Raw genomic sequence first — 26,059 nt, forward strand, 5'->3', positions numbered from 1 at the left:
AACATGGATGTGGTTTATTTCTGTGCATGTTAAAAAAGTAAAATAAGTAGCAAAGCTGGATGTGATTTACAGTAGATACATCTGTCAACACAGTCACATGATGTACAAACCTGTAATATGTTTCTGGCCCACGATGGCAAAAATATATTCTAACGTGGCCCTCCATTGGAAATAATTGCCCCGGCCTGCCCTAGACTATAGCACTCAATATTTCAATAGGATACCTGATAATTAACAATATTCCAAGTTTAGGAGTCAGAAACCAGAATCCATCAACATCAATGAATAAGATAAAAAATCCTTGCATCAAATCACTCTGCAGTGTTCCAGACTAACACTAACTGACTAGATCACTGATGCAAACTATTTTCAATCGAGAAGATTGAAATACTGCTTGTTTTCTCTGAAAACTGCCCTTTTCGTCCTCATGCTAGCTAGCAGTAGCCACCGCAGCCATTTTGTCAGTCAATCACCTCCTTTGTTGTTCAACGCGACGTGCCATTCCATAAGAGAACGAAAAGGGTAGTTTTCTGGAAAAGTAGCAGTATTTCAATCTTCTCGATGTACAGTTTGGATAAAGGTAAAATTTGGAGTACAGTGGCATATCCCATCCCTGCATTGAGGTACGTTTTCAGACCCATATCTCACGCCAGCTCCACGGAGTCTTAATCTAACCACGATGGCATGCCGACCCCAGTGCAGTTCAGTGTAAACAAGCGTAACGTTAACAAATATTTTGGCTAAGTAAACAAGTAATATATTGCTACATAGTGCATTCGGAAAGTATTCAGACCCCTTCATCTTTTCCACATATTGTTACGTTGATAACATTATTTTTTCTCAACAATCTACACACAATACCCCATAATGACAAAGCGAAAACAGGTTTAAAAATGTTTGGACCAGAAATATCACATTTACATATCTATTCAGACCCTTTGCTATGAGACTCGAAATTGAGCTCAGGTAAATCCTGTTTCCATTGATCATCCTTGAGATGTTTCTACAACATGTTTGGAGTCAACCTGTGGTAAATTCAATTGATTGGACATGATTTGGAAAGGCACATACCTGTCTATATAAGGTCCCACAGTTGACAGTGCATGTCAGAGGAAAAACAAAGCTATGAGGTCGAAGGAATTGTCTGTAGAGCTCCGAGACAGGGTTGTGTCAAGGTACAGATCTGGGGAAGGGTACCAAAAAATGTCTGCAGCATTAAAGGTCCCCAAGAACACAATGGCCTCCATCATTCTTAAATGGAAGAAGTTTGGAACCACCAAGACACTTCCCAGAGCTGTCCACCCGGCTAAACTGAGCCGGAGAAGGGCCTTGGTCAGGGTGTTGATCAACAACCTGATGGTCACTCTGACAGAGCTCCAGAGTTCCTCTGTGGAGATGGGAGAACCTTCCAGAAGGACAGCCATCTCCGCAGCACTCTACCAATCCGGCCTTTATGGTAGAGTGGTCAGACGGAAGCCCCTCCTTAGTATAAGGCTGTAACTTAACAACATGTGGAAAAAGTCAAGCGGTCTGAATACTTTCTGAATGCACTGTATTTATTTAAAACTCACATTAATTTATTGAGTAATTCAAATATAATATTGAAAAGACAAAACAAAAGCAAAGCATGGTCTCAGTTGTAACTAATATGCATTGAACTGGGTTTTATCAAACTGATCTTGTGTGATGTGAAGTGTGTCCATTTTATTAATTTGACTGTATTTCATTTTTCTCTACACATTGTGATGCTAGCCTGGGAACCTGACTATTTCTGCATTTATGTGCTACATCATTGCCTTGTTTGGCAAAATGACAAGTTGGCTAAATCAGAAACAGGCTGGCACCAAGTCTACATTAATAACAGATTTATGTCCAGTTCCAACTTCCAACACAAAGTTGTTCTAAACATTAAACATAATCTCCAGTACAATTCCAACAGGAACTTTTGTGACATTTCCTTAGCCTATAGCAGCCCTAGAGACGTGCTTTTCTGTTCTCTCACGGAAAACCGGGTTCCCGTACAGTAGTCCTTTCCAGTTCCCAACAGTATCCCAAAGACTAGTCCACTGTACCGAGTCTGATCCCATGTTCCTGAACATTAACATTCCAGAAGATTCATGTGACACACCTGTGTTTACTAATCTCTCCCATTTAATCTCTCCCAGTGTCCCACAACGGGACTGTAAAAACATCTGTACAGTAAGGTGACATCACAACACTATCATCATCATCAGCTTGACATGTTAGGGACAGCAATGTGAGGGACAGCACTGTGAGGGAGAGTGGTTTGTCATCGTGTTAAGGTTCCAATTAGGAGGGGTCTCTTTTAACTCACAACATTTGGCAACTACACAACTAGATTTAATTCACCTCTAGCTCTGGCTTAGAATGTTTTTCTTGATGATTTTTTTCTTCTATGTAATCAATACATCTTAGAGAAGACTGGACACACAGCAAATGCTACTAAGATATACATCTGGATCTAAGGAGGTGAACTGTGTAGTGTTTGACATGAGTTTAGGGTCTGTTGCATTTTTGCAACCGGGAGTCTCACCAGGTTAAGGATTTTGTTTATAAAATGCTGACTGCTACATTATCTCACTATGGGAAAATGAGGGTTGCAGACTACAGTCGGAGAATGAAAGGTCTCACATGGGATAGGTCCCTAATACGCAACAGTGAAGAGGCGACTGCGGGATGCTGGCTTTCTAGGCAGAGTTGCAAAGAAAAAGCCATATCTCAGACTGGCCAATAGAAAGAAAATATTAAGATGGGCAAAAAAACACAGACACTGGACAGAGGAACTCTGTTGATATTGAGACTGGTGTTTTGTGGGTACTATTTAATGAAGCTGCCAATTGAGGACTTGTGAGGCGTCTGTTTCTCAAACTAGACACTCTAATGTACTTGTCCTCTTGCTCAGTTGTGCACCGGGGCCTCCCACTCCTCTTTCTATTCTGGTTAGAGCCGGTTTGCGCTGTTCTGTGAAGGGAGTAGTACACAGCGTTGTACGAGATTTTCAGTTTCTTGGCAATTTCTCGCATGGAATAGCCTTCATTTCTCAGAACAACAATAGACTGAATAGTTTCAGAAGAAAGTTATTTGTTTCTGGCCATTTTGAGCCTGTAATCGAACCCACAAATGCTGATGCTCCAGATACTCAACTAGTCTGAAGAAGTTTTATTGCTTCTTTAATCAGGACAACAGTTTTCAGATGTGCTAACATAATTGTAAAAGGGTTTTCTAATGATCAATTAGCCTTATAAAATGATACATTTGGATTAGCTAACACAATGTGCCATTGGAACACAGGAGTGATGGTTGCTGATAATGGGCCTCTACGCCTATGTAGATATTCCATTCAAAATAAGCCGTTTCCAGCTACAATAGTAATTTACAACATTAACAATGTCTACACTGGTATTTCTGATCAATTTTATGTTATTTTAAATGGACAAAAAAATGTGCTTTTCCTTCAAAAACAAGGACATTTCTAAGTGACCCCAAACTTTTGAACGGTGGTGTACAGGAAAACAATTAATCTCTCGTTGAATGACAACATAAACTTCATTGAAAAATCACTACTGTTGACCAATCACCGACAAAGGGGCGTAGACTTCGGCTTCGAACTTCAGCTTGTCTCTAGAAAAAAAGTGTGCACAAACAGCCAAAAACGATCTACCTCCCAACCCTAACTCAAAATGTTTAAAATTCAACGGAATGATGCCAGAGTTGGGACGTCCCTAAGATCCCGTTTAGACTTTTCCGTGCTCTCACAGACGCCATAATGGGAAAGATACAATGATGCAATGTCTATGGTTCCCGAAAAATAACTGAACCCCATTTTTACCTGGTTTTAACTTGTGTCCTTTGTCCTGATCCTGTCAACATCCTGATCGTGCCCACATTTTTTAGACAGGTGTTGACAATAAAAATACACATTGTAATTTGATTGTGACTGGAGGTAGTCAGACAGTGTCTGGATATTTTACAAGTGTAGACAGATCCGGACAGAGAAACCATTTAAATCATAATTATTCCACTCTCTAAAATCATTGACAGGTGGCACCATTGACTGATTATTGACTGATTACATCAATATGTGTCTTACAATAAATAAATATTATTTTGAAAGCTGTGAAATAGTTTGCATAAAGGGACAAGGAAATCTGGTCAAAATGGAGACACAATGGAACAACAACAGGCACATTTTAATAGCATACCGTATGTAGACACATTTCTGGAAATGTAGGCACAATCAGAATGTAGGCAAGATCAGGACAAAGGACCCATGTTAGCACCAGGTATAAACAGGGTTATAGTTTCCCAAGACTAGTCCTATAAGAGATTGTTAGGTCACGGTCATTCCCTTTCGTGTTGTCGTCATGGCGAGCAGAGGGTGATGCTCACGCCCTCCCCTATCCAACAGGCGGGGAACAGCTCCTGAGTGAAGGCACAGTGGAAGGCATGCAGCCGCGTATGCCCGTCTCCATAGTACGTCAGTGTTCCAGCCTCGTAGTCCAGCAGAATTCCGATGCGGGAGTGGTGGGAGTGGCCAGCCACCGTCTCCTGGCGGCCGTTGTGCCAGGCACTCAGCTGGCGCTCATCCAGCTGGAGGCTCCAGGACAGATCGTTCATTCCCACCATGCACCTTTTCCCCTTTTCCTTCCTGGGGATGCCCTCGTAAGTCACCTGGGGGAGAGATGCAGGGGTCAAAGGTAGGAAGAGGTGCAGTCAAAATTTCTAAAGACACGGGCACAATTCTATACAGTATATACAAATATTTACATATCATTTGGCTGCCATGGCCTTCACATCTTCTTACCCCCAGGTAGGCCCATGGCTTGGACAACTCCAGCTCCCAGTAGTGCTTTCCGTGTTTGAAGCCCTGGAAGCAGAGCACTTGCCAGGTGTGGTCAAAGCGAGCCTCGTGGGCTGGGACAGGGCGCGGCCCAGAGGTCAGGTGTTCCGCCCGTAGGTTCTCCTGGCAGAGGAGCAGGTGACTGTTGGCCGTGCGAGGGTCAAAGGTCAGGGTGCAGCGGTCTGAGGAGGAGGAGGTAGCATGAGAGAAGACATTTAGGTGTACAGTTTATTAGTCTAAATTAGCTCTAAAACAAAGGGTAGGTGATAGATCACGCTTATGTTGGTAAAGTTCTGAACATCATTCAGGTTACTAATGATAGATTCCAGAAAAAATATATATGCTATTATTTACAGTTACTGTGTTAATATCTGAAAGTTTTATGTTAAAGTAAGGAACGACCACATACATTCACTGAGGCCCTCCTTCCCAGTGGGGTGACATGGAGCAGCAGGACTGGGGACCACAGCCAGGACAGGGCGCTTATCCTGGGGAGAACCTAGGGAAGAGAGGGGGTGGGGGATGGGGAAAATGAGAGAGATCGGGGGAGAAACACAGACAGACATTTTAAAAGTTTAGAGATGACTATCCATAAAAACAACACACACAGCTCCAGCTAAATATAGAGCATTTACCTCGGCAAAGTAAGACAATATGCTCCTCATACAATAGGGTTACCTTGTCCTGACCTTACACACAGCCTCCTCCTTCATACAGTGAGGTTAGGTTACATTGTCCTGACCTTACACACAGCCTCCTCCTTCATACAGTGAGGTTAGGTTACCTTGTCCTGACCTTACACACAGCCTCCTCCTTCATACAGTGAGGTTAGGTTACCTTGTCCTGACCTTACACACAGCCTCCTCATTCATACAGTGAGGTTAGGTTACCTTGTCATGACCTTACACACAGCCTCCTCCTTCATACAGTGAGGTTAGGTTACCTTGCTTGTCCTGCCCCACAGCTGTAGACACAGCCTTCTCCAGGTCCTCGGATACTAGCTTGGAGATCCGTGAGAGGACGTCTGTCACCCCGCTGAGCCTCTCCTGCAGGTTAGGGGTCACATCCACTGGAATGTCCTTCATACGAGGGACCTCCACCAGCCGAGACTCCTACAGAGCAAAGGAGGAAAATGATATAGTATGATTGTCAATAATAATACAATATGGGAATTTTATCCCAAAGCTACTTAGTGCTAACATGTTCATATATTTTATGTATGTGATTTATGCAATGTTGTAGTACTCAAGTACAGGACTCGGACTCGAGTACGACTCAAATCCTGATTTTATTTCTTGTGACTAAACTTGGACTTGGCCATTGGTGACTCGGACTTGCCTTCCGATGACTGGTATTTCCTTTTCTTTAAAAAAAAAATTTCTCCCATTTTCTCCCCAATTTTCGTGGTATCCAATCGCTAGTAATTACTACCTTGTCTCATCGCTACAACTCCCGTACGGGCTCGGGAGAGACGAAGGTCGAAAGCCATGCGTCCTCCGAAGCACAACCCAACCAGCCGTACTGCTTCTTAACACAGCGCACCTCCAACCCGGAAGCCAGCCGCACCAATGTGTCGGAGGAAACACCGTGTACCTGGCCCCCTTGGCTGGCGCGCACTGCGCCCAGCCCGCCACAGGAGTCGCTGGAGCGCGATGAGACAAGGATATCCCTACCGGCCAAACCCTCCCTACACCGGACGACGCTATGCCAATTGTGCGTCGCCCCACGGACCTCCCGGTCGCGGCCGGCTGCGACAGAGCCTGGGCGCGATCCCAGAGACTCTGGTGGCGCAGTTAGCACTGCGATGCAGTGCCCTAGACCACTGCGCCACCCGGGAGGCCGATGACTGGTATTTTCACTTAGGACTTGATAGGCTACTATGATAATGTCGTGACTTGACTTTAACATTAATCTGAAGACTGTTAGTCAACTAATTAACCAACTATGTGTAATTGTTACCCGATTTGAATTAACCATGTAACAATTAGCTCATTAGGATCTGGGGCACCACGACAGTGGTTATTTAAAGAGTTACCATCTCCTGAATTAAACTCTAAAAGGTCTTTACCTATCACATCTATAAACAGACAACTTATTAATCATAACCTCGTATCATATCATTTTGAACAGTCGTAACCTCCTTGCATCTGCAAAAACTCTAGCCTTACTTATGATTCAGTACTACACAAATTGGTTAAATTATTTATTTACTAGCTAACTAAATGGGAACACAGGATAAACATACACTCTGCACCGGTTATTGACTGAAGACTTAATACGCTGAAAACAGGTCCCTAGTGCATTGACAACAACATGGATGCTTGTTAAAGAAGAGATGGAGCGAGAGAGAGACAGACACACTTAACATTGTCACATTCAGAAACTACTCTCACCTACAATAACCATATACTTTGCACACGAACCAGCGCCCGCATTGAGAAAGAAATCATGAATGTATTTCATGACATGCTTGGGTTCGCCGGGGGTCTCTCGGTGAATGGCGCAGCCTTGAAAAGGGGGTTGGGCCATTTTGCGGCACGCTTGTAAGGCTCTGATTGTCCAAAATGGTTCCAACAATTCTTCTCCTGTTGTCCTTCTTCGTAGTTGTCCGGTATCCGGTGACTTGTTGTGTATTCCTGAACAGAATTACAGAGTTGATTTTCCTTCCATTCGCCCTTGAAGATGCTTCTTTGAAGATAGGCTTAGCCAGCCATATTGATGGTTACCCAATGGGGTGATGAGAGTAGCGTAATAAGATGGTTTGAGCAGAGTAACAGGATGGTCTTACTTAAATTCACTTTAGAAGATACTTTACTAAGAACAGCTAATCAGCCATTACAGTGATTGTCCGAGAGGTGAGTTTATCATCTCTACCTCGTGTTGAGATTCAAAGTAAAAACCATTTTAAAACGTGCAGCTGCTGCTTCATGCCTTTTCTGGTTCAATGTGTTAACTTCTTAACCCATCCTTTATACCTTTTCCTCAAAAGTCCTTTATACCTTTTCCTCAAAAGGGGCGGTTCCGGCAGGCTGGCACGCTCCCTGACCTCACTCTGGGGCGGTGATTACTCACTGTGCAAAGTTACGGAAAACAATTATCTCTTAACTTCTCAAATCACATTCCTGTCTTAGCAAAAACATTTTCATCATCTTTCATATTAAATGCACAACGCATAGTATGGAAACTTCACATATGTAGTTGGTATACTTTCCAAGTTACAGTATTTCCTTTTAAATTTTTTAATGACATCACAAAATAACAAACAAAATGACATTTGTGTCCTATAGCCCACGTTCTCTGTTAGAAATATTGTACCATTATTCACTTTTGAATGTGTGAGTTTCAGCGGGAAAAAGTCTGTTGAGACGAAGCACATTCCTTGTGAATCTTGAGAGTGCAGGCCTGGATTTTCTCCCATGATTTACAACAGGACATGAGTTGTTAATCCCCACTAGTTCTTTCCTTCCCCCTCTACGGGTGATAGGGGGTCTGATTGAAGTTATTCATTGCAAACCTGATCTGACTTATTTCGATTCTCATGGACAGTCATGACAATAAGCAGAATATTAGCCACACTGATGACTTGCAAATCCAATCGTTTTCCCACGTTGATTCAACGTCATCACATTGATTTCTGGGGTTGAAATGACGTGGAAACAACGTTGATTCAACCAGTTTTTGCCCAGTGGATAGGCTAGAGCAGGGATGTCAAACTCATTCCATAGAGGGCCTAGTGTCTTCTGGGTTTTTCCTTTCAATTCAATTTTGTTTTTTCCTTTCAATTAAAACCTAGAAAACCAGGTGAGGGGAGTTGCTTACTAATTAATTACCTTAATTTATCAATCAAGTACGAGTATATACACTACCGTTCAAAAGTTTGAGGTGACTTAGAAATGTCCTTGTTTTTGAAAGAAAATATTTTTTTTGACCATTAAAATAACATCAAATTGATCAGAAATACAGTGTAGACATTGTTAATGTTGTAAATTACTATTGTAGCTGGAAACGGCAGATTTTTTATGGAATATCTACATAGGCGTACATAGGCCCATTATCAGCAACCATCACTCCTGTGTTCCAATGGCACGTTGTGTTAGCTAATCCAAGTTCATAATTTTAAAAGGCTAATTGATCATTACAAAACACCTTTTGCAATTTCCAGTCTCAACGTCAACAGTGAAGAGGCGACTCAGGGATGCTGGCTTTCTAGGCAGAGTTGCAAAGAAAAAGCCATATCTCAGACTGGCCAATAGAAAGAAAACATTAAGATGGGCAAAAGAACACAGACACTGGACAGAGGAACACTGTTGACGTTGAGACTGGTGTTTTGTGGGTACTATTTAATGAAGCTGCCAGTTGAGGACTTGTGAGGCGTCTGTTTCTCAAACTAGACACTCTAATGTAGTTGTCCTCTTGCTCAGTTGTGCACCAGGGCCTCCCACGCCTCTTTCTATTCTGGTTAGGGCCAGTTCGCGCTGTTTCGTGAAGGGTGTAGAACACAGCGTTGTATGAGATCTTCAGTTTCTTGGCAATTTCTCGCATGGAATAGCCTTCATTTCTCAGAACAAGAATAGATTGAGTTTCAGAAGAAAGTTATTTGTTTCTGGCCATTTTGAGCCTGTAATCGAACCCACAAATGCTGATGCTCCAGATACTCAACTAGTCTGAAGAAGTTTTATTGCTTCTTTAATCAGGACAACAGTTTTCAGATGTGCTAACATAATTGTAAAAGGGTTTTCTAATGATCAATAAGCCTTATAAAATGATACACTTGGATTAGCTAACACAACGTGCCATTGGAACACAGGAGTGATAGTTGCTGATAATGGGCCTCTGTACGCCTATGTAGATATTTCATTCAAAATAAGCCGTTTCCAGCTACAATAGTCATTTACAACATTAACAATGTCTACACTGTATTTTTGATCAATTTGATGTAATTTTAATGGACAAAAAAAAGTGCTTTTCCTTCAAAAACAATGACATTTCTAAGTGACCCCAAACTTTTGAACGGTAGTGCATACACTGTGGCATACAGCAGGTCAGCCACTAGGGGGAGACTCGTCGAGGCCTGGTCGAGGCCTGGTGACAGACGTAGTATACATCACGAGGCGATGGCTCCATCTGCTGGACGTGCCAGGTCTCGACAGGCTCTCCGGCCAGGACTAATTGGGGCTGATTGGAAGCTGGTGAGTAATCAAGGGCTGATTGCTCACCAGCTGTGCAAGGCCCATAAAGCTGCCAGAAGGGCAGCGCACAAGAGAGAGCGGGGAAGAAAGGACTCCTGTATAGTTGGGGGCGGTTGCAGAGGTATGAGGAGGGAGTTCAGTTTTTGTGCCAGACAAAATACAGCAAGACATTGAGCCCAGAAGAAGGTATCCTGGAGAGGGTCTCATGGGGGAGACCTATCCTTTTCATTTTTGATTTATTATTTAAATAAACACCCTTGAAACCGAGCTAATCATACTGTCCGTGTCGGATCTGTGTAAACGTCTTGACCAAACCCCCTGGTCTGCCACAATACATCCTCACTAAACATACAAAACATTAAGAACACCTGCTTTTTCCATAACAGACTGACCAGGTAAATCCAGGTGAAAACTATGATCCCTTATTGATGTCACTTGTTAAATCCACTTCAATCAGTGTAAATGAAGGATCGAGACAGATTAAAGGATTTTTAAGACAATTGAGACATGTATTGTGTATGTGTGCCATTCAGAAGGTGAATGGACCAGACAAAAGATGTAAGTGCCTTTGAATGGGTATGGTAGTAGGTTTGACTCAAGAACTGCAACACTGCTGGGTTTTTCACACAACAGTTTCCTGTGTGTAACAGAATGATTCACAACTGTGGGAAGCATTGGAGTCAACATGGTCCAGCATCCCTGTGGAACGCTTTCGACACCTTGTAAAGACCATGCCGTGACGAATTGAGGCTATTCTGAGGGCAAAAGGGGGGTGTACAACTCAATATTAGTAGGGTCTCCTAATGTTTGGTATACAGTGCCTTCGGAAAGAATTCAGACCCTTTTACTTTATCCTCATTGTGTTACGTTACAGCCTTATTCTAAAATTGATCCAATAAATAAAAATCCTCAGCAATCTACACACAATACCCCATAATGACAAAGTGAAAACAGGTTTTTAGAAATGTTTGCAAATGGATTGAAAATAAAAAACATACCTTAATTACATAATTATTCAGACCCTTTGCTTTGAGACTCGAAGCTGAGCTCAGGTGCATCCTGTTTCCATTGAGGAACGTTGAGATGTTTCTACAACTTGTCCGTAGAGCTCCGAGACATGATTGTCTCAAGGCACAGATCTGGGGAGGTGTACCAAAAAAACTCTGCAGGATTGAAGGCCCCCAAGAACACAGTGACCTCCATCATTATTAAATGGAAGAAGTTTGGAACCACCAAGGCTCTTCCTAGAGATGGCCGCCCAGCCAAACTGAGCAATCGGGGGACAAGGGTCTTGGTCAGGGAGGTGACCAAGAACCCGATGGTCACTGACAAAGCTCTAGAGTTTCTCTGTGGAGATGGGAGAACTTTCCAGTAGGACAACCATCTCTGCAACACCCCACCAATTAGGGCTTTATGGTAGTGGCCCAGCCAGAGCCTGGACTTGAACCCGATTGAACATCTCTGGAGAGACCTGAAAATAGCTGTGCAGCGACGCTCCACATCCAACCTGACAGATCTTGAGAGGATCTACAGAGAAGAATGGGAGAAACTCCCCAAATACAGGTGTGCCAAGGTTTTAGCGTCATACCCAAGACGACTCAAGTCTGTCATCGCCTGCCAAAGTTGCTTCAAGGGTCTGAATAGTTATGTAAATGTGATATTTCAGTTTTTATTTAATTTAAATTTGCTCAAATAAAAAAATAAAAACAGTTTTTGCTTTGTCATTATGGGGAATTGTGTGTAGATTGATGAGGATATTTTTTGTTTTAATCCATTTTAGAATAAGGCTGTAACATAACATGTGAAAAAGTTAAGGGGTCTGAATACTTTCCGAATGCACTCGAAGACTGTAAAAACACCAGGAAATCAGCTCCAAGTGCTCCAGCTCCAACTATTCCCACACATAAGAGACAAATGTGATCGTATACAAATGTAAGCAATGCTTGAAATGATTATGTTTTAGTCAAATATTTTATATGTTTGGGCTTCTTGCTGTCATTTTGCAGTCTACAAATTATTAGTAAATATGTTCTGGGCCCCCCGACCCAAAAAAATCTCCCCGCGGCTGAATCTAGTTGATGCTCTAGAGTATTTGGAGACTAATGAAGTACAGTCCCAGGCTTCTCCAAACTATGGTAGTGTTACATCTGCCTCTGCCACGCCCTCTACTTCTCATCCTGTGTCTCCCTAACCTGCCGCAAGCCCCCCAGTGCTCTCTCCCTCTCTCTCTCTGTGTGGGTGTATCTGATTATGTGAGTGGAGACAGGTGTGCTGGAGTCAGAGCAGATCCCCACCAGCTGCAACCTGTTCCATAATCAAGACCTCTGCAAATACTCAGGCCTGCCACTTCCACGCTGCCAGATCGTAGCTTCTGCTCAGTCAGTCTGCATTTCAAGCCGTTTGTTCTTGCATAGATCACGTTATTCTGTGGTGCCTGTTTTCCCTACCATAATGCTGCTTTTCTCTCCGCTACAGTTCCGTCTGCTCTGACTCTGGTCCCTGTCGCCAGTCCCTCGTCTCGTCAATCCTGCTTCCCTGCCTTGGACCCCCACTCTACTGCTTCCTTGGATTCTGCTCCGGACCTGCTTACCCTGCCCCTACTCTCCTTGCCCCAGCCTCAGTTCCTGGTTCCCTGCTACCCGCCCGAGGTCCCCCTGGCCTGCACCGCCCCCCACTTTTCAATACATACCTTGGTTACCTTATCCCTGTCTCCTCGTCTGAGTCTGCACTTAGGTTCACCTGCTCCACCACGCGTAACAGTACAATCTGGCCAAAATATATGAACCCAGCAGACTTAGATCCTCTCCACCAAACCTTCACCGGCCAAGGCGCCATGCTCGAGCAACATGACCAGGCACAGAAAACCTTTCTGGAGGACGTCAGGGAGTTTTCACGGAGTCTTTCTGACCTGCAGGACCGAACCTTCGCCCAGAGCTCGCAACCAGCCCCTAGTCCTTCTCCTCTGCCCCGTGAGCCATTTGTTCCGGCCCCCGAGCGTTACGACGGCAACCTAAGAGCTTGCAGAGCATTTTTGGTACAATGTTCACTAGTATTCGAGCAACAGCCCTACTCCTATGTTAGCAAACGGGCCATGATTTCCTTACTGATTGGCTGCCTCCGTGGAGCAGCGCTTTCCTGGGCCACGGCGGTGTGGGAGAGACAGTCCATCTGCTCCTACTCCAGCTTCACGGAGGAGATGATGAGAGTCTTCGACCACCCTGTCAGCAGTAAGGATGCCGCTAAATGACTCCTGTCCCTCTATCAAGGCTCCCATAGTGTCGCTGAAATGGCGATCGAGGTTCGCACCCTTGCCGCTGAGAACGGCTAGAATGAGGCCGTTCAGGGAGCATTCCAGAACGCTCTCACTGAGACCATCAAGGACGAGTTGGTGTCCAGGGATGAGCCTGATGGACTCGATGAGCTCGGTTGTATAACCTCTCTCGCCCGGAGCACGAGGCTATGGAAACGTACATCCAGGTTCCCCTGGCTGCAGGCCTTCTTCCTCTACGGTGGGTGCTGTTTTTTTCTTTGTAAATAAAAAGGATGGGTCAGTGAGGTATAGACTTCCGGGGGCTGAATAAGTATCCCTTGCCACTCATCAGTTCTGCTTTTGCCCCCCTCCACGTTGCCACGTTGTTCACCAAACTCGACCTCCGGAATGCCTACCACCTTGTCTGCATCAGAGAGGGGGACGAGTGGAAAACTGCGTTTAACACACCACTTGGCCACTTTGAGTATTTGGTCATGCCTTTTGGTCTCACTAACGCCCCTGCTGTTTTCCAGAACCTAGTCAATAAAGTGCTGAGGGATGTGATTGGACGCTTCGTTTTTGTCTATTTGGATGACATTCATATTTTTTCCTAAGGACCCTGAGGCTCACCAGCAACACGTTTGCCAAGTTCTCCAATGGCTGTGGAAGAAGAAGCTTTTTGTCAAAGCTGAGAAATGTGAGTTCCATGTTTTCTCTGTCTTTCTGGTTATATTATTGCACAGGTGAAGTTACATATGGACCCCGCCAAGGTCATGGCAGTCACAGAGTGTCCTGCACCCTTTAACCTGAAGCAGCTACAGCGTTTCCTGGGGTTTGCCAATTTTTTACAGATGTTTCATCCGCAACTACAGCCGTCTGGCAGCACCACTCTCAACTCCACTCTGATCAGAAGCTCCACCCATGTGCATTCTTCTCCCGTAAGCTCTCACCTGCAGAGAAGAATTTTGACTCCTGGCAGTTAAGCTGGCTCTGGAGGAATGGCGTCACTGGCTGGAGGGCTCTGTACTCCCCTTCATTGTGTGGACTGACCATAAAAACCTGTCCAACATCCAGACTGCCAAACGTCTGAACTCCCGGGAAGCCAAGTGGGCCTTGTTCCCTCGGTAGATTCAACTTCCCACTCACTTATCACCCCGGTTCTAGGAATACCAAACCTGACGCCCTCTCCCGCCAGTTCACCGCCGACAACACTGGTTCTGAGCCAGATTCCATTGTGCCATCCACCTGCATCGTTGCCGCCGTCTCCTGGAAGATCGAGTCCCGTATCCGCCAGGCTCAGCAGAACTAGCCAGACCCGGGTAACGGTCCTAGAAATGCTCTGTTTGTTTCTGATTCTGTTCGCTCTGTTCTTCAGTGGGCCCATTCTACCTGCCTCACCTGTCACCCTGGCATGAACCGGACCCTTGCCTTCCTGCGTCAGCGCTTTTGGTGGTCCACCATGGAGAGAGATGCCCGGGAGTTTGTCTCAGCCTGCTCGTTCTGTGCCCGGAACAAAACCTCCACTAGACCCACTTCTAGTCTGCTTCGCCCCCTTCCCATACCCAGTCGCCCTTGGTCACACATAGACTTCGTCACTGGCCTTCCTCCATCTAACGGTAACTCAGTCATCCTCACCATTATTGACAGATTTTCCAAAGCGGCTCACTTCATTCCCCTCTCCAAGCTCCCGTCCTCCAGGGAAACTGCAGACCTGCTGGTATCCCATGTGTTTCATCTGCATGGCATCCCCACTGACATCGTTTCCGACGGGACACCAGTTTACGTCCCAGGTATGGAGATCCTTCTGTTCAGCTCTTGCTATCAATGTCAGTCTTTCTTCGGGATATCACCCTCAGACCAACGGCCAGACTGAACGGGCCAACCAGGAGATGGAGACTACCCTACGCTGCGTGACTTCTGCTAACCCTTCCTCCTGGAGTGCTCAGCTACCCTGGGTTGACTATGCCCAAAACACCCTCACCAACTCCTCGTCAGGTATGTCACCTTTCGAGTGTGCTCTGGGTTTCCAACCCCTCTTGGTCCCCGCCCAAGAGCTTGAGGTCCCCTCTGTCCATGACCATATGCACCGTTGTCCTCGTACCTGGAGGAAGGCACAGGCTTCTCTTCCCCGTGCCTCCTCCAGGACCCAGTCCCAAGCCAATCGTCGCCGTGCCTCAGCTCCAGTCTACACCCCAAGCCAAAAGGTATGGCTCTCTTCACCTGCCATTGAAAGTGGCATCGAAGAAACTTTCCTCCCGATTCATTGGCCCTTTGAGATTGACTGTGTCATTAACCGCTCTGCTGTGCGCCTGAAACTCCCAGCCCCTCTCAGGATCCACCCTATCTTCCATGTATCCCTGATTAAACCTGTCTCCTCCTGTAGCAGCTCCTCCACCCCCCCGGCTCATTGATGACCATCCTGCCTATACCGTCCGGCAGCTTCTGGACGTGCGTCCGTCGGGGTCGCGGCTGGCAGTACCTGGTGGACTGGGAAGGATACGGGCCTGAGGAGTGCTGCTGGGTGCCCTGCCGCTCCGGACCTGCCTACCCTGCCCCTACTCCCCTTGCCCCAGCCTCAGTTCCTAGTTTCCTGCTACCCGCCGAGCTCCCCCTGGCCTGCACCCCATCTCCCCCTGCTTTTCAATAAATACCTTGGTAACCTTATCCCTGTCTCCTCGTCTGAGTCTGCACTTGGGTTCAATCTTGTTATATTCTGATGTGATTTGTTTACTGGGGAGGAGTAGAACATATCAATGGTCTGTAAATAGAGGATGCTGCCTGAATCAGGAGGGAACGGTGTCAGTGCTAAATATCAAGGTTATCAATCATTTCAAACATTTCTATTACTCTGCTCTGTGCACACTAGGCTTGAGTCTCCTAACTGACAAGTTTTATAGCAGTGAATGCTTACATGTAAAACCAGCTCTGAGATAAATGATCTCAGCATATTGTTTTTGGGGATAGGTCATTCTGTATGCCGGTAAAAATCCAATCTATTTGGGAAAATATGTCAATGCTAACCTGTATTAGCTGGATGTCGGGCAGGTTGCGAAGAGTTGCGATCTGGCTCTGGCGCTCCCCGAGTTGCCTGGCCCTCTCCTGTAGCTCCTCCAACCTAGCCTCCACCTGGGAGAGGGAAGCCTCCTTCTCCTGCTCAATGAAGTTCTCTGTAGACTCCTGTTTCTCTGCTAGCACCTTCAACAGCATGGAGAACTTGGCATTCACCCAGTGGGAGGTCTGCTGCAGGGTCACCTACAGAGGGGGAGAAGTTGGGGGTGAGAACAGTAAGAGGGAAACATTTACCATATAGAGACAAGGATAGTAGAGGTATTTAGGATTGTAGTTGACACTGCAGTGAGAGAGGTGTCAACTTTCCAATAAACCAATATTGAAATTAGGGCTGGCTTGTGTAGCCGCAGATTATGGATGAAGACCGTCATGAAAATAAAAAAACTCATTACGTTCACATTTTATTTTTTTACTTCACCAGAGTCAGTTGAACTCATAGACTTCGTCATTGCGCTAACGCGAGTTAGCAATTGCACTGGTGCTAGTTAGCAACTGCACGCAGAGACATAAAAATGGTATCCACAAGTTCATCTGACTCTAGGAATGTAGACAAGGGCCTCATTGTGTGTGTTTGTGTGTGTGGAGGTGGACGTGTTTAACTATTCTTGTGGGGACCAGGAATCCCCTCATTGTGTGTGTTTGTTTGTGTGTGTGGAGGTGGACGTGTTTAACTATTCTTGTGGGGACCAGGAATCCCCCCCTTTATTTATTTTATTTCACCTTTATTTAACCAGGTAGGCTAGTTGAGAACAAGTTAGTGTTAAGGTTAGAATTATGTTAAGGGTTAGGGTTATGTTTAGGGCTAAGGTTAGGTTTTGGGGTTAGGTTAAGAGTACGGGTTAGGGAAAATAGGATTTTGAATGGGACTGAATTGTGTGTCACAAGACTGTGTGCATGTGCGCTAGTGCAGCATACCACCCTGCATCCCCATGCTGGCTTGCCACTGAAGCTAAGCATAGTCGGTCCCTGGATGGGAGACCAGATGCTGCTGAAAGTGGTGTTTGAGGGACAGTAGGAGGCACTTTTTCCTCTGACCTAAAATAAATATCTCAATACCCCAAGGCAGTGATTCGGGACATTTCCCTGTTTAGGGTGTGCTGTATTTCGGATGGGATATTAAACGGGCGTCCTGACTCTGGGGTCACCAAAGGACATAAGAGTAGAGGTGTTAACCCCGGTGTCCTGGCTAAATTTCCAATCTGGCCCTCACCACCATCATGGCCACCTAATCATCCCCAGCTTCTAATTGGCTCATTCATCTCCCACCTCTCCCCTGTAACTACTCCCCAGGTTGTTGCTGTAAATGAGAATGTTTTCTCAGTCAACTGACCTGGTAAAATGAGGCTTAAATAAAATAAAAAGTGTGTGTGTGTAAATTATGTACAGTGGGGAGAACAAGTATTGGATAACCTGCAAAATCGGCAGTGTTTCCTACTTACAAAGCATGTAGAGGTCTGTAATTTTTTATCATAGGTACACTTCAACTGTGAGAGACGGAATATAAAACAAAAATCCAGAAAATCACATTGTATGATTTTTAAGTAATTAATTTGCATTTTATTGCATGACATAAGTATTTGACAAATCAGAAAAGCAGAACTTCATATCTGGTACAGAAACCTTTGTTTGCAATTACAGAGATCATACGTTTCCTGTAGTTCTTGACCAGGTTTGCACACACTGCAGCAGGGATTTTGGCCCACTCCTCCATACAGACCTTCTCCAGATCCTTCAGGTTTCGGGGCTGTCGCTGGGCAATAGGGACTTTCAGCTCCCTCCAAAGATTTTCTATTGGGTTCAGGTCTGGAGACTGGCTAGGCCACTCCAGGACCTTGAGATGCTTCTCACTCCTTAGTTGCCCTGGCTGTGTGTTTCGGGTCGTTGTCATGCTGGAAGACCCAGCCACGACCCATCTTCAATGCTCTTACTGAGGGAAGGAGGTTGTTAGCCAAGATCTTGCGATACATGGCCCCATCCATCCTCCCCTCAATACGGTGCAGTCGTCCTGTCCCCTTTGCTGAAAAGCATCCCCAAAGAATGATGTTTCCACCTCCATGCTTCACGGTTGGGATGGTGTTCTTGGGGTTGTACTCATCCTTCTTCTTCCTCCAAACACAGCGAGTGGAGTTTAGACCAAAAAGCTCTATTTTTGTCTCATCAGACCACATGACCTTCTCCCATTCCTCCTCTGGATCATCCAGATGGTCATTGGCAAACTTCAGACGGGCCTGGACATGCGCTGGCTTGAGCAGGGGGACCTTGCATGCGCTGCAGGATTTTAATCCATGACGGCGTAGTGTGTTACTAATGGTTTTCTTTGAGACTGTGGTCCCAGCTCTCTTCAGGTCATTGACCAGGTCCTGCCGTGTAGTTCTGGGCTGATCCCTCACCTTCCTCATGATCATTGATGCCCCACGAGGTGAGATCTTGCATGGAGCCCCAGACCGAGGGTGATTGACCGTCCTCTTGAACTTCTTCCATTTTCTAATAATTGCGCCAACAGTTGTTGCCTTCTCACCAAGCTGCTTGCCTATTGTCCTGTAGCCCATCCCAGCCTTGTGCAGGTCTACAATTTTATCCCTGATGTCCTTACACAGCTCTCTGGTCTTGGCTATTGTGGAGAGGTTGGAGTCTATTTGATTGAGTGTGTGGACAAGTGTCTTTTATACAGGTAACGAGTTCAAACAGGTGCAGTTAATACAGGTAATGAGTGGAGAACAGGAGGGCTTCTTAAAGAAAAACTAACAGGTCTGTGAGAGCCAGAATTCTTACTGGTTGGTAGGTTTGAAGAGGGGGATGACCGCAGCTGCTTTCCAATCTTTGGGAATCTCAGACGACACGAAAGAGAGGTTGAACAGGCTAGTAATAGGGTTGGCAACAATTTCAGCAGATAATTTTAGAAAGAAAGGGTCTAGATTATCTAGCCCGGCTGATTTGTAGGGGTCCCGATTTTGCAGCTCTTTCAGAATATCAGCTGACTGGATTTGGGAGAAGGAGAAATGGGGAAGGTTTGAGCGAGTAGCTGTGAGGGGTGCAGTGCTGTTGACCGGGGTAGGGGTAGCCAGGTGGAAAGCATGGCCAGCCGTAGAAAAATGCTTATTGAAATTCTCAATTATAGTGGATTTGTCGGTGGTGACAGTGTTTCCTATCTTCAGTGCAGTGGGCAGCTGGGAGGAGATGTTCTTATTCTCCATGGACTTTACAGTGTCCCAGAACTTTTTTGAGTTTGTGTTGCAGGGAGCAAATTTCTGCTTGAAAAAGCTAGCCTTGGCTTTTCTAACTGCCTGTGTATATTGGTTTCTAGCTTCCCTGAAAAGTTGCATATCACGGAGGCTGTTCGATGCTAATGCAGAACGCCATAGGATGTTTTTGTGTTGGTTAAGGGCAGTCAGGTCTGGAGAGAACCAAGGGCTATATCTGGTACTGGTTCTAAATTTCTTGAATGGGGCATGCTTATTTAAGATGGTGAGGAAGGCATTTAAAAAAAATAACCAGGCATCCTCTACTGACGGGATGAGATCAATATCCTTCCAGGATACCCCGGCCAGGTCGATTAGAAAGGCCTGCTCGCTGAAGTGTTTCAGGGAGCGTTTGACAGTGATGAGTGGAGGTCGTTTGACCGCTGACCCATTACGGATGCAGGCAATGAGGCAGTGGTCGCTGAGATCTTGGTTGAAAACAGCAGAGGTGTATTTAGAGGGCAAGTTGGTTAGGATGATATCTATGAGGGTGCCCGTGTTTACGGCTTTGGGGTGGTACCTGGTAGGTTCATTGATAATTTGTGTGAGATCGAGGGCATCAAGCTTAGATTGTAGGATGGCTGGGGTGTTAAGCATGTTCTAGTTTAGGTCGCCTAGCAGCACGAGCTCTGAAGATAGATGGGGGGCAATCAGTTCACATATGGTGTCCAGAGCACAGCTGGGGGCAGATAATAATAAGAGTAAAATAAAGAACAGAGCAGCAGCAGCAAATGATGAGTATAAAGGTGTGTGCGTATATATTTGATGGGTTATGATTTCTAAACTTGAAATATTGTTAATCATCAGGTATCTTATTGAAATGAGGAGTGCCACAGTTTGGTTTCTACACCAGAAGTTAGTCTGTAGGAGGAATGTATATGGTGGAGTCAATTAAGCTTGGAATGTACTGAGTAAAGTTAAGGCAATCACATGGTTGCAGTCACTGATAAGGGTGGAGAGCTGTGGTTTAGTGAGGAATGGGGGCCTAGGTCAGGTCACATTAAGGGAGAAGGAACAGTTTATTATCCGCATCACTTAACTTCCTGCCTAGCAATAAAGATGTAATGTTTAGAGGGAAGGAGGAGACTTCACCCAAATTGAGGTATATACACTTGTGCTGGTGGAAACACATCTTTGTCTGTTCAGCTGTCTGTCTGACCCTTTGGGTGAATAAACTTGGTTTGAGTTTTTATAGTTGTCCGTACGTTTTTACCCTGTTATTTAGAACCTAACATAGTGTATGCGTGTGGGGTGTCAATGTTGTGTGTGAGTGAGTGTGTGTGTGTGTGTATATGGTTTGTGTTTATATAGTCTAGTGAGTGTGTGTAGGGTCAGTGCCGATAGTTTGGGTACCCTTAATTGACTATTCAGCAGTCTGGCTATTTAGAAGTCTTATGGCTTGGGGGTGGAAGCTGTCTCGGAGCCTGTTCGTCCGAGAGCCAATGCTCTGGTACCGTTTGCCGAACAGTAGCTGAGTGATCAGTCTGTGGCTTGGGTGGCTGGAGTCTTTGACAGTTGTCACAAAAGATGAGAGGTATTTTCAGAAGGTAGAAAGAATGTAATATGAGCAAAACATTTTTGTGAACCGGCATTTCGTAACATTTGGAATTGATTTTTATGAACGATGCATGCTACATTTTGATCGGTTTTGGGGTCCGCAGACCGATGCACTTGTATCTTAAACATTTGAATCATGGACAGATGCCTATGTGAATCGTTACATCCCCATTTTTAACGTGATTAAACTTTGCTGAAACAAGCAAGGTGTTGTAGAAAACGAGTCTTAGGCTGCATAGACAACTTTCAGCAGTAGCACCTGCATTCAGGAGTGGAGGACAAAATATGCATCTTAAAAAATATATACTGAATGATTATAAAGTGGCTGCGGTCATATTGCTGACAAATAACCTTCATCCAAATGTCCATGACCGTCACAGCCCTAATTTGAAACAATGCGACTAATATCCGACAAATCTACCTTGCAATTAGAGGAAACCTTTTCGCAATGAACCAATGTAGGCCTATCCATTGACTATGGTACTTTCAATATAAAGGTGTAGTGACGGTCACTGTAAAAAACAACGTTACCTTGGCTTTGGCGATGTTCTCTGTCAGCTCAGTGATGCTCCTCTCAGTCTCCTCCATACATATTCCCACCTCCACACTCTTCTTCCTCAGTAGTAACTGTTCAAACAGATAGACAATACCACAAGGATATGCAGCAGAGTATGAATTCAATTTCATGACATTTGCAGCACACAAATGTTGACCTGTCAGAGAGAATACAGTGTGTATATATATATAGTATCAGTGTTTTCCAGGAGTTAGTGTTGGGTCACAGGCAGCCAACGGGGCTGTGGCAGATTTTGTTTTTGTTCATCTCTTTGACGGTCACAAAAACATAGGAGCCACTTACGGTCTGTCTGACACTCACCTCTCGGTTCTCCTTCTCAGCCTCCACCAGCACTTTCTCGTGGTTCTTACACTCGGAGATGGCACACTCGCAGCACACACACATGTTGTCCTTCCGGCAGTAGTACACCAGGGACTTCTTGTGTCGGTCACACAGAATCAGGGGCGTGGCTCTGGCCATGTCGCCCCTCATAACCGGTACAGTGCCTCTCCCGAATGCACCAGCACTGTTCGCTGTGGCCTCAGCCAGAACGGACAGGGACACGTTGCGTTTTAGGATGGGTCTAGTGGGGAATTTCTCGTTGCAGATAGGGCAATGCGGCCCGATGTCCGACCTGGACTTGGTGTCCCAGTGAGTTGTGATGCAGTCTCGACAGAAGGTGTGACCGCATGGGATGGTGACTGGGACTTTGAAGCGGTCCAAGCAAATGGCGCAGGACAAATTGTGCGTCTCCATCCCTCCAGTAGATCTGTGAACAGAACACACCTCTTCAGATCTGTGGAGAGAAATGAATGGGAGAAGTTGGACATTTTTTTTTTTTTTACCGTTATTTTACCAGGTAAGTTGACTGAGAACACGTTCTCATTTGCAGCAACGACCTGGGGAATAGTTACAGGGGAGAGGAGGGGGATGAATGAGCCAATTGGAAGCTTGATGACATGATGTAGGTTGCTGATAAAGTAGCTACATAACATGCATATGGATTTCAATCTTGATTCTAAGATTGCATCATGCTGTAGCTAGCTATGATACTGTCCCATTATTGTGTACTGGCCTACTGTAACATGTTCATTTATTTATTGTCGACAGCATCACGAGACAAAGAGCCATTTAGGACAGGGGTCTTCAACCTTTCTTGCCCAGGGACTACCACCCAGGCAAACTGGCGACCCCCATCATATGTTAGCAAAAAATATTTAATTCACATCTTATCATCAGGTGAATGCCAAGGAGAAGTAATCAACATTTTAAAATGAATAGATTTTGCTTTATTTTGACCTCCCCACATTACAATTGGAGGAGGAAGTGTAAACTCTAACACAGCCAGTGGAGGCTGCTGAGGGAGGACAGATCATACTAATGGCTGGCTAACCATGTATTTGATACAATTCCACCAATTCCGCTTCAGCCATTACCACGAGCCCATCCTCCCCAATTAAGGTGCCACCAACCTCCTGTGAACACAGCCTATTAGACAGAAAGGTAACTTTACAAAATATATATCTTATAGTGCCCGTTTAGCTGGTTAAACAAAGGTTAGTCTTGTTGGCAAAAATTAAGTCAAGAAAGCTTACCAGTGGCACTTGCCATAACTGGTACTTGCAGGTGCTTTTTAAAAGCCTTTGTCAGATACTCCAGTGATTTTAAATAGCTCCAATGAGTGTAACTTGCCTAATATTAGGAGTTGAGAAGTAAAGTTGACATCGTGAGAAAGATGTTCTCCTCTTCTCTACTATAGGTATGTCATTCAAGGTGTGTATATTCTGTTAGCGATAGTTACAAAAATAGTTACATGACAAAAAGATGTGCCATATACAGTATGAGTCAAAGATTTTGACAGACCTACTCATTCAAGGGTTTTTCTTTATTTTGACTATTTTCTACATTGTAGAATAATAGTGAAGACATCAAAACTATGAAATAACACACATGGAATCATGTAGTAAGCAAACAAGTGTTCATCAAATCAAAATATATTTAAAATGTTTGATTCTTCAAAGTAGCCAACCTTTGCCTTGATGACAGCTTTGCACTCATAGCATTCTCTCTACCAGCTTCATAAGGAATGCTTTTCCAACAGTCTTCAAGAAGTTCCCACATATGCTGAGCACTTGTTGGCTGCTTTTCCTTCACTTGCGGTCCAACTCATCCCAGACCATCTTAATTGGGTTGAGGTCAGGTGATTGTGGAGGCCAGGTCATCTGATGCAGCACTCCATCCCTCTCCTTGGCCAAATAGCCCTTACACAGCCTGGAGGTGTGTTTTAGGTCATTGTCCTGTTGAAAAACAAATGATAGTCCCACGAAGTGCAAACCTCCTCCATGCTTCACGATGGGAACCACACATGCAGAGATCATCCGTTCACCCACACGGCGTCTCACAAAGACACAGCGGTTGGAACCAAAAATCTCAAATTTGGACTCAGACCAAAGGACAGATTTCCACCGGTCTAATGTCCATTGCTCGTGTTTCTTGGACCAAGCAAGTCTCTTCTTCTTATTGGTGTCCTTTAGTAGTGGTTTCTTTGCAGCAATTCGACCATGAAGGCCTGATTCTTGCAGACTCCCCTGAACAGTTGATATTGAGATGTGTCTGTTACTTGAACTCTGTGTAGCATTTATTTGGGCTGTAATCTGAGGTGCAGATAACTTGAATGAACTTATCCTCTGCAGCAGAGGTAACTCTGGGTCTTCCTTTCCTGTGGCGATCCTCATGAGAGTCAGTTTCATCATAGCACTTGATCGCAAAAACCATCAAATTTTCCGGATTGACTGTCATTTCTCTTCGCTTATTTGAGCTGTTCTTGCCATAATATGGACTTGGTCTTTTACCAAATAGGGCTATCTTCTGTATACCACTCCTACCATGTCACAATACAACTGATTGTCTCAAACGCATTAAGGAAAGAAATTCCACAAATTAACTTTTAACAAGGCGCACCTGTTAATTTAAATGCGTTCCAGGTGACTATGTCATGAAGCTGGTTGAGAGAATGCCAAGAGTGTGCAAAGCTGTCATCAAGGCAAAGGGTGGCTACTTTAAAGAACACTTTTTTGGTTACTACATGATTCCATATGTGTTATTTCATAGTTTTGATGTCTTCACTATTATTCGACAATGTAGAAAATAGTAAAAATAAAGAAAAACCCTGGAATGATTAGGTGTCCCCAAACTTTTTACTTGTACTGTGTGTATATATATATATATAACCTAATATATATATATAACCTAATATATATATATAACCTAATATATATATATATAACCTAATATATATATATATATATATATATATATATATATATATATACTGTATATATATACTGTATATATATACTGTATATATATACACTGTATATTTCGGAGAATGACCATGGTGACAGTTGGACATTATGAGGAACTCGACCATTACAAAGGAATTAACGTTATACACTATGAGATGTTGTCATTTGATGCCATACGGTGAGTGGGTCAAACGATGTTACATAGGCTATAGCAAAGCCAGTAGTTTGTAGCTAGCCTAGCTATTTCGAATGAATGACATCACAGTAGATACTAGCCAGGGCGCTAACGTTAATACATAGCTAATGTAGCTAGCTAACGTTACTTTGTAACCATGATTACAGTAAAAAGACAGCTATCAAGTCGAAATATGAGTAACGTTACAGTTTTATGATACTAGCCAAACGGATTAAAGGTAAAACTTTTCACATGTATAATTCTAGCTAAAATTCCACTTAAAAGTAAATGTAGCTCACCAGTGCAATATAATAAATTAGGGCATCTGACGTAAATACAGTTGCTGGGAATCCGCCTTGCCGAAATACAGCGTTCAAGACAACTGGGAATTCGGAAAAAACGAGGTAAATTCACGATGTCAGTGATCTGCAGGTCGGAAAGTCGGAGCACTGGAAGGAGGCCCGATTTGGAATTCCTAGTTGGATGATCATCCAAAACATTTTTCTCAGTCGGAGTTCGTTTTTCCGAGTTCACAGTTGTCTTGAATAAACTGAAGTCCAGGCTGTATCACAACCGGCCGTGATTGGGAGTACCATAGGGCGGCGCACAATTGTTCCAGCGTCGTCCGGGTTTGGCAAGTATATGCCGTAATTGTAAATAATAATTTGGTCTTAACTGACTTGCCTAGTTCAATAAAGGTTAAATAAGAAATACATTTTAAAAAGTCGGAAGACAGAGATTTCCGAGTTGGTTTGAACATGGCAGACGCTCCACATGATGACGAAGTACGCTTACACATACCTATCCCCACTTACCGGATGTTACAGTTTGCGTTTCTTCATTCACCAAAGTCAGACA

General features: G+C 44.5%; 1 protein-coding gene and 1 pseudogene across 2 annotated transcripts; one reads left to right on the forward strand and one right to left on the reverse strand.

The window, feature by feature from the left end:
* Nucleotides 1–26,026, reverse strand: trim65 (tripartite motif containing 65). Of its 2 annotated transcripts, none has more exons than XM_055890479.1 (8): nucleotides 25,501–26,026; nucleotides 22,043–22,490; nucleotides 21,697–21,792; nucleotides 16,322–16,552; nucleotides 5,805–5,973; nucleotides 5,271–5,360; nucleotides 4,826–5,043; nucleotides 1–4,692 (listed from the first exon to the last, which is right to left on the reverse strand). In XM_055890479.1, the coding sequence occupies exons 2-8, from the start codon at nucleotides 22,475–22,477 to the stop codon at nucleotides 4,384–4,386; spliced, it is 1,548 nt and encodes a 515-aa protein (XP_055746454.1). In that variant the 5' UTR covers nucleotides 22,478–22,490; nucleotides 25,501–26,026; the 3' UTR covers nucleotides 1–4,383. The 2 variants fall into 2 exon arrangements, with proteins under 2 accessions (XP_055746454.1, XP_055746453.1); XM_055890478.1 differs by having other exon boundaries at nucleotides 22,043–22,517; nucleotides 25,501–26,025.
* Nucleotides 25,110–26,059, forward strand: part of LOC129829043 (39S ribosomal protein L38, mitochondrial-like) — a 7,249-nt pseudogene continuing 6,299 nt past the window's right edge.

This window comes from Salvelinus fontinalis, chromosome 30 (genome assembly GCF_029448725.1).
Source record: "Salvelinus fontinalis isolate EN_2023a chromosome 30, ASM2944872v1, whole genome shotgun sequence".
Taxonomy (NCBI): domain Eukaryota; kingdom Metazoa; phylum Chordata; class Actinopteri; order Salmoniformes; family Salmonidae; genus Salvelinus; species Salvelinus fontinalis.

Coding starts and splice junctions, on each gene's coding strand:
- trim65 (XM_055890479.1), bottom strand. CDS start 22,477: ATGGAGACGCACAATTTGTCCTGCGCCATTTGCTTGGACCGCTTCAAA. Junction 21,793..22,042: donor CTGAGAAGGAGAACCGAGAG/GTGAGTGTCAGA, acceptor CTGTTTGAACAG/TTACTACTGAGGAAGAAGAG. Junction 5,974..16,321: donor CCGACATCCAGCTAATACAG/GTTAGCATTGAC, acceptor TTTGCTCTGTAG/GAGTCTCGGCTGGTGGAGGT.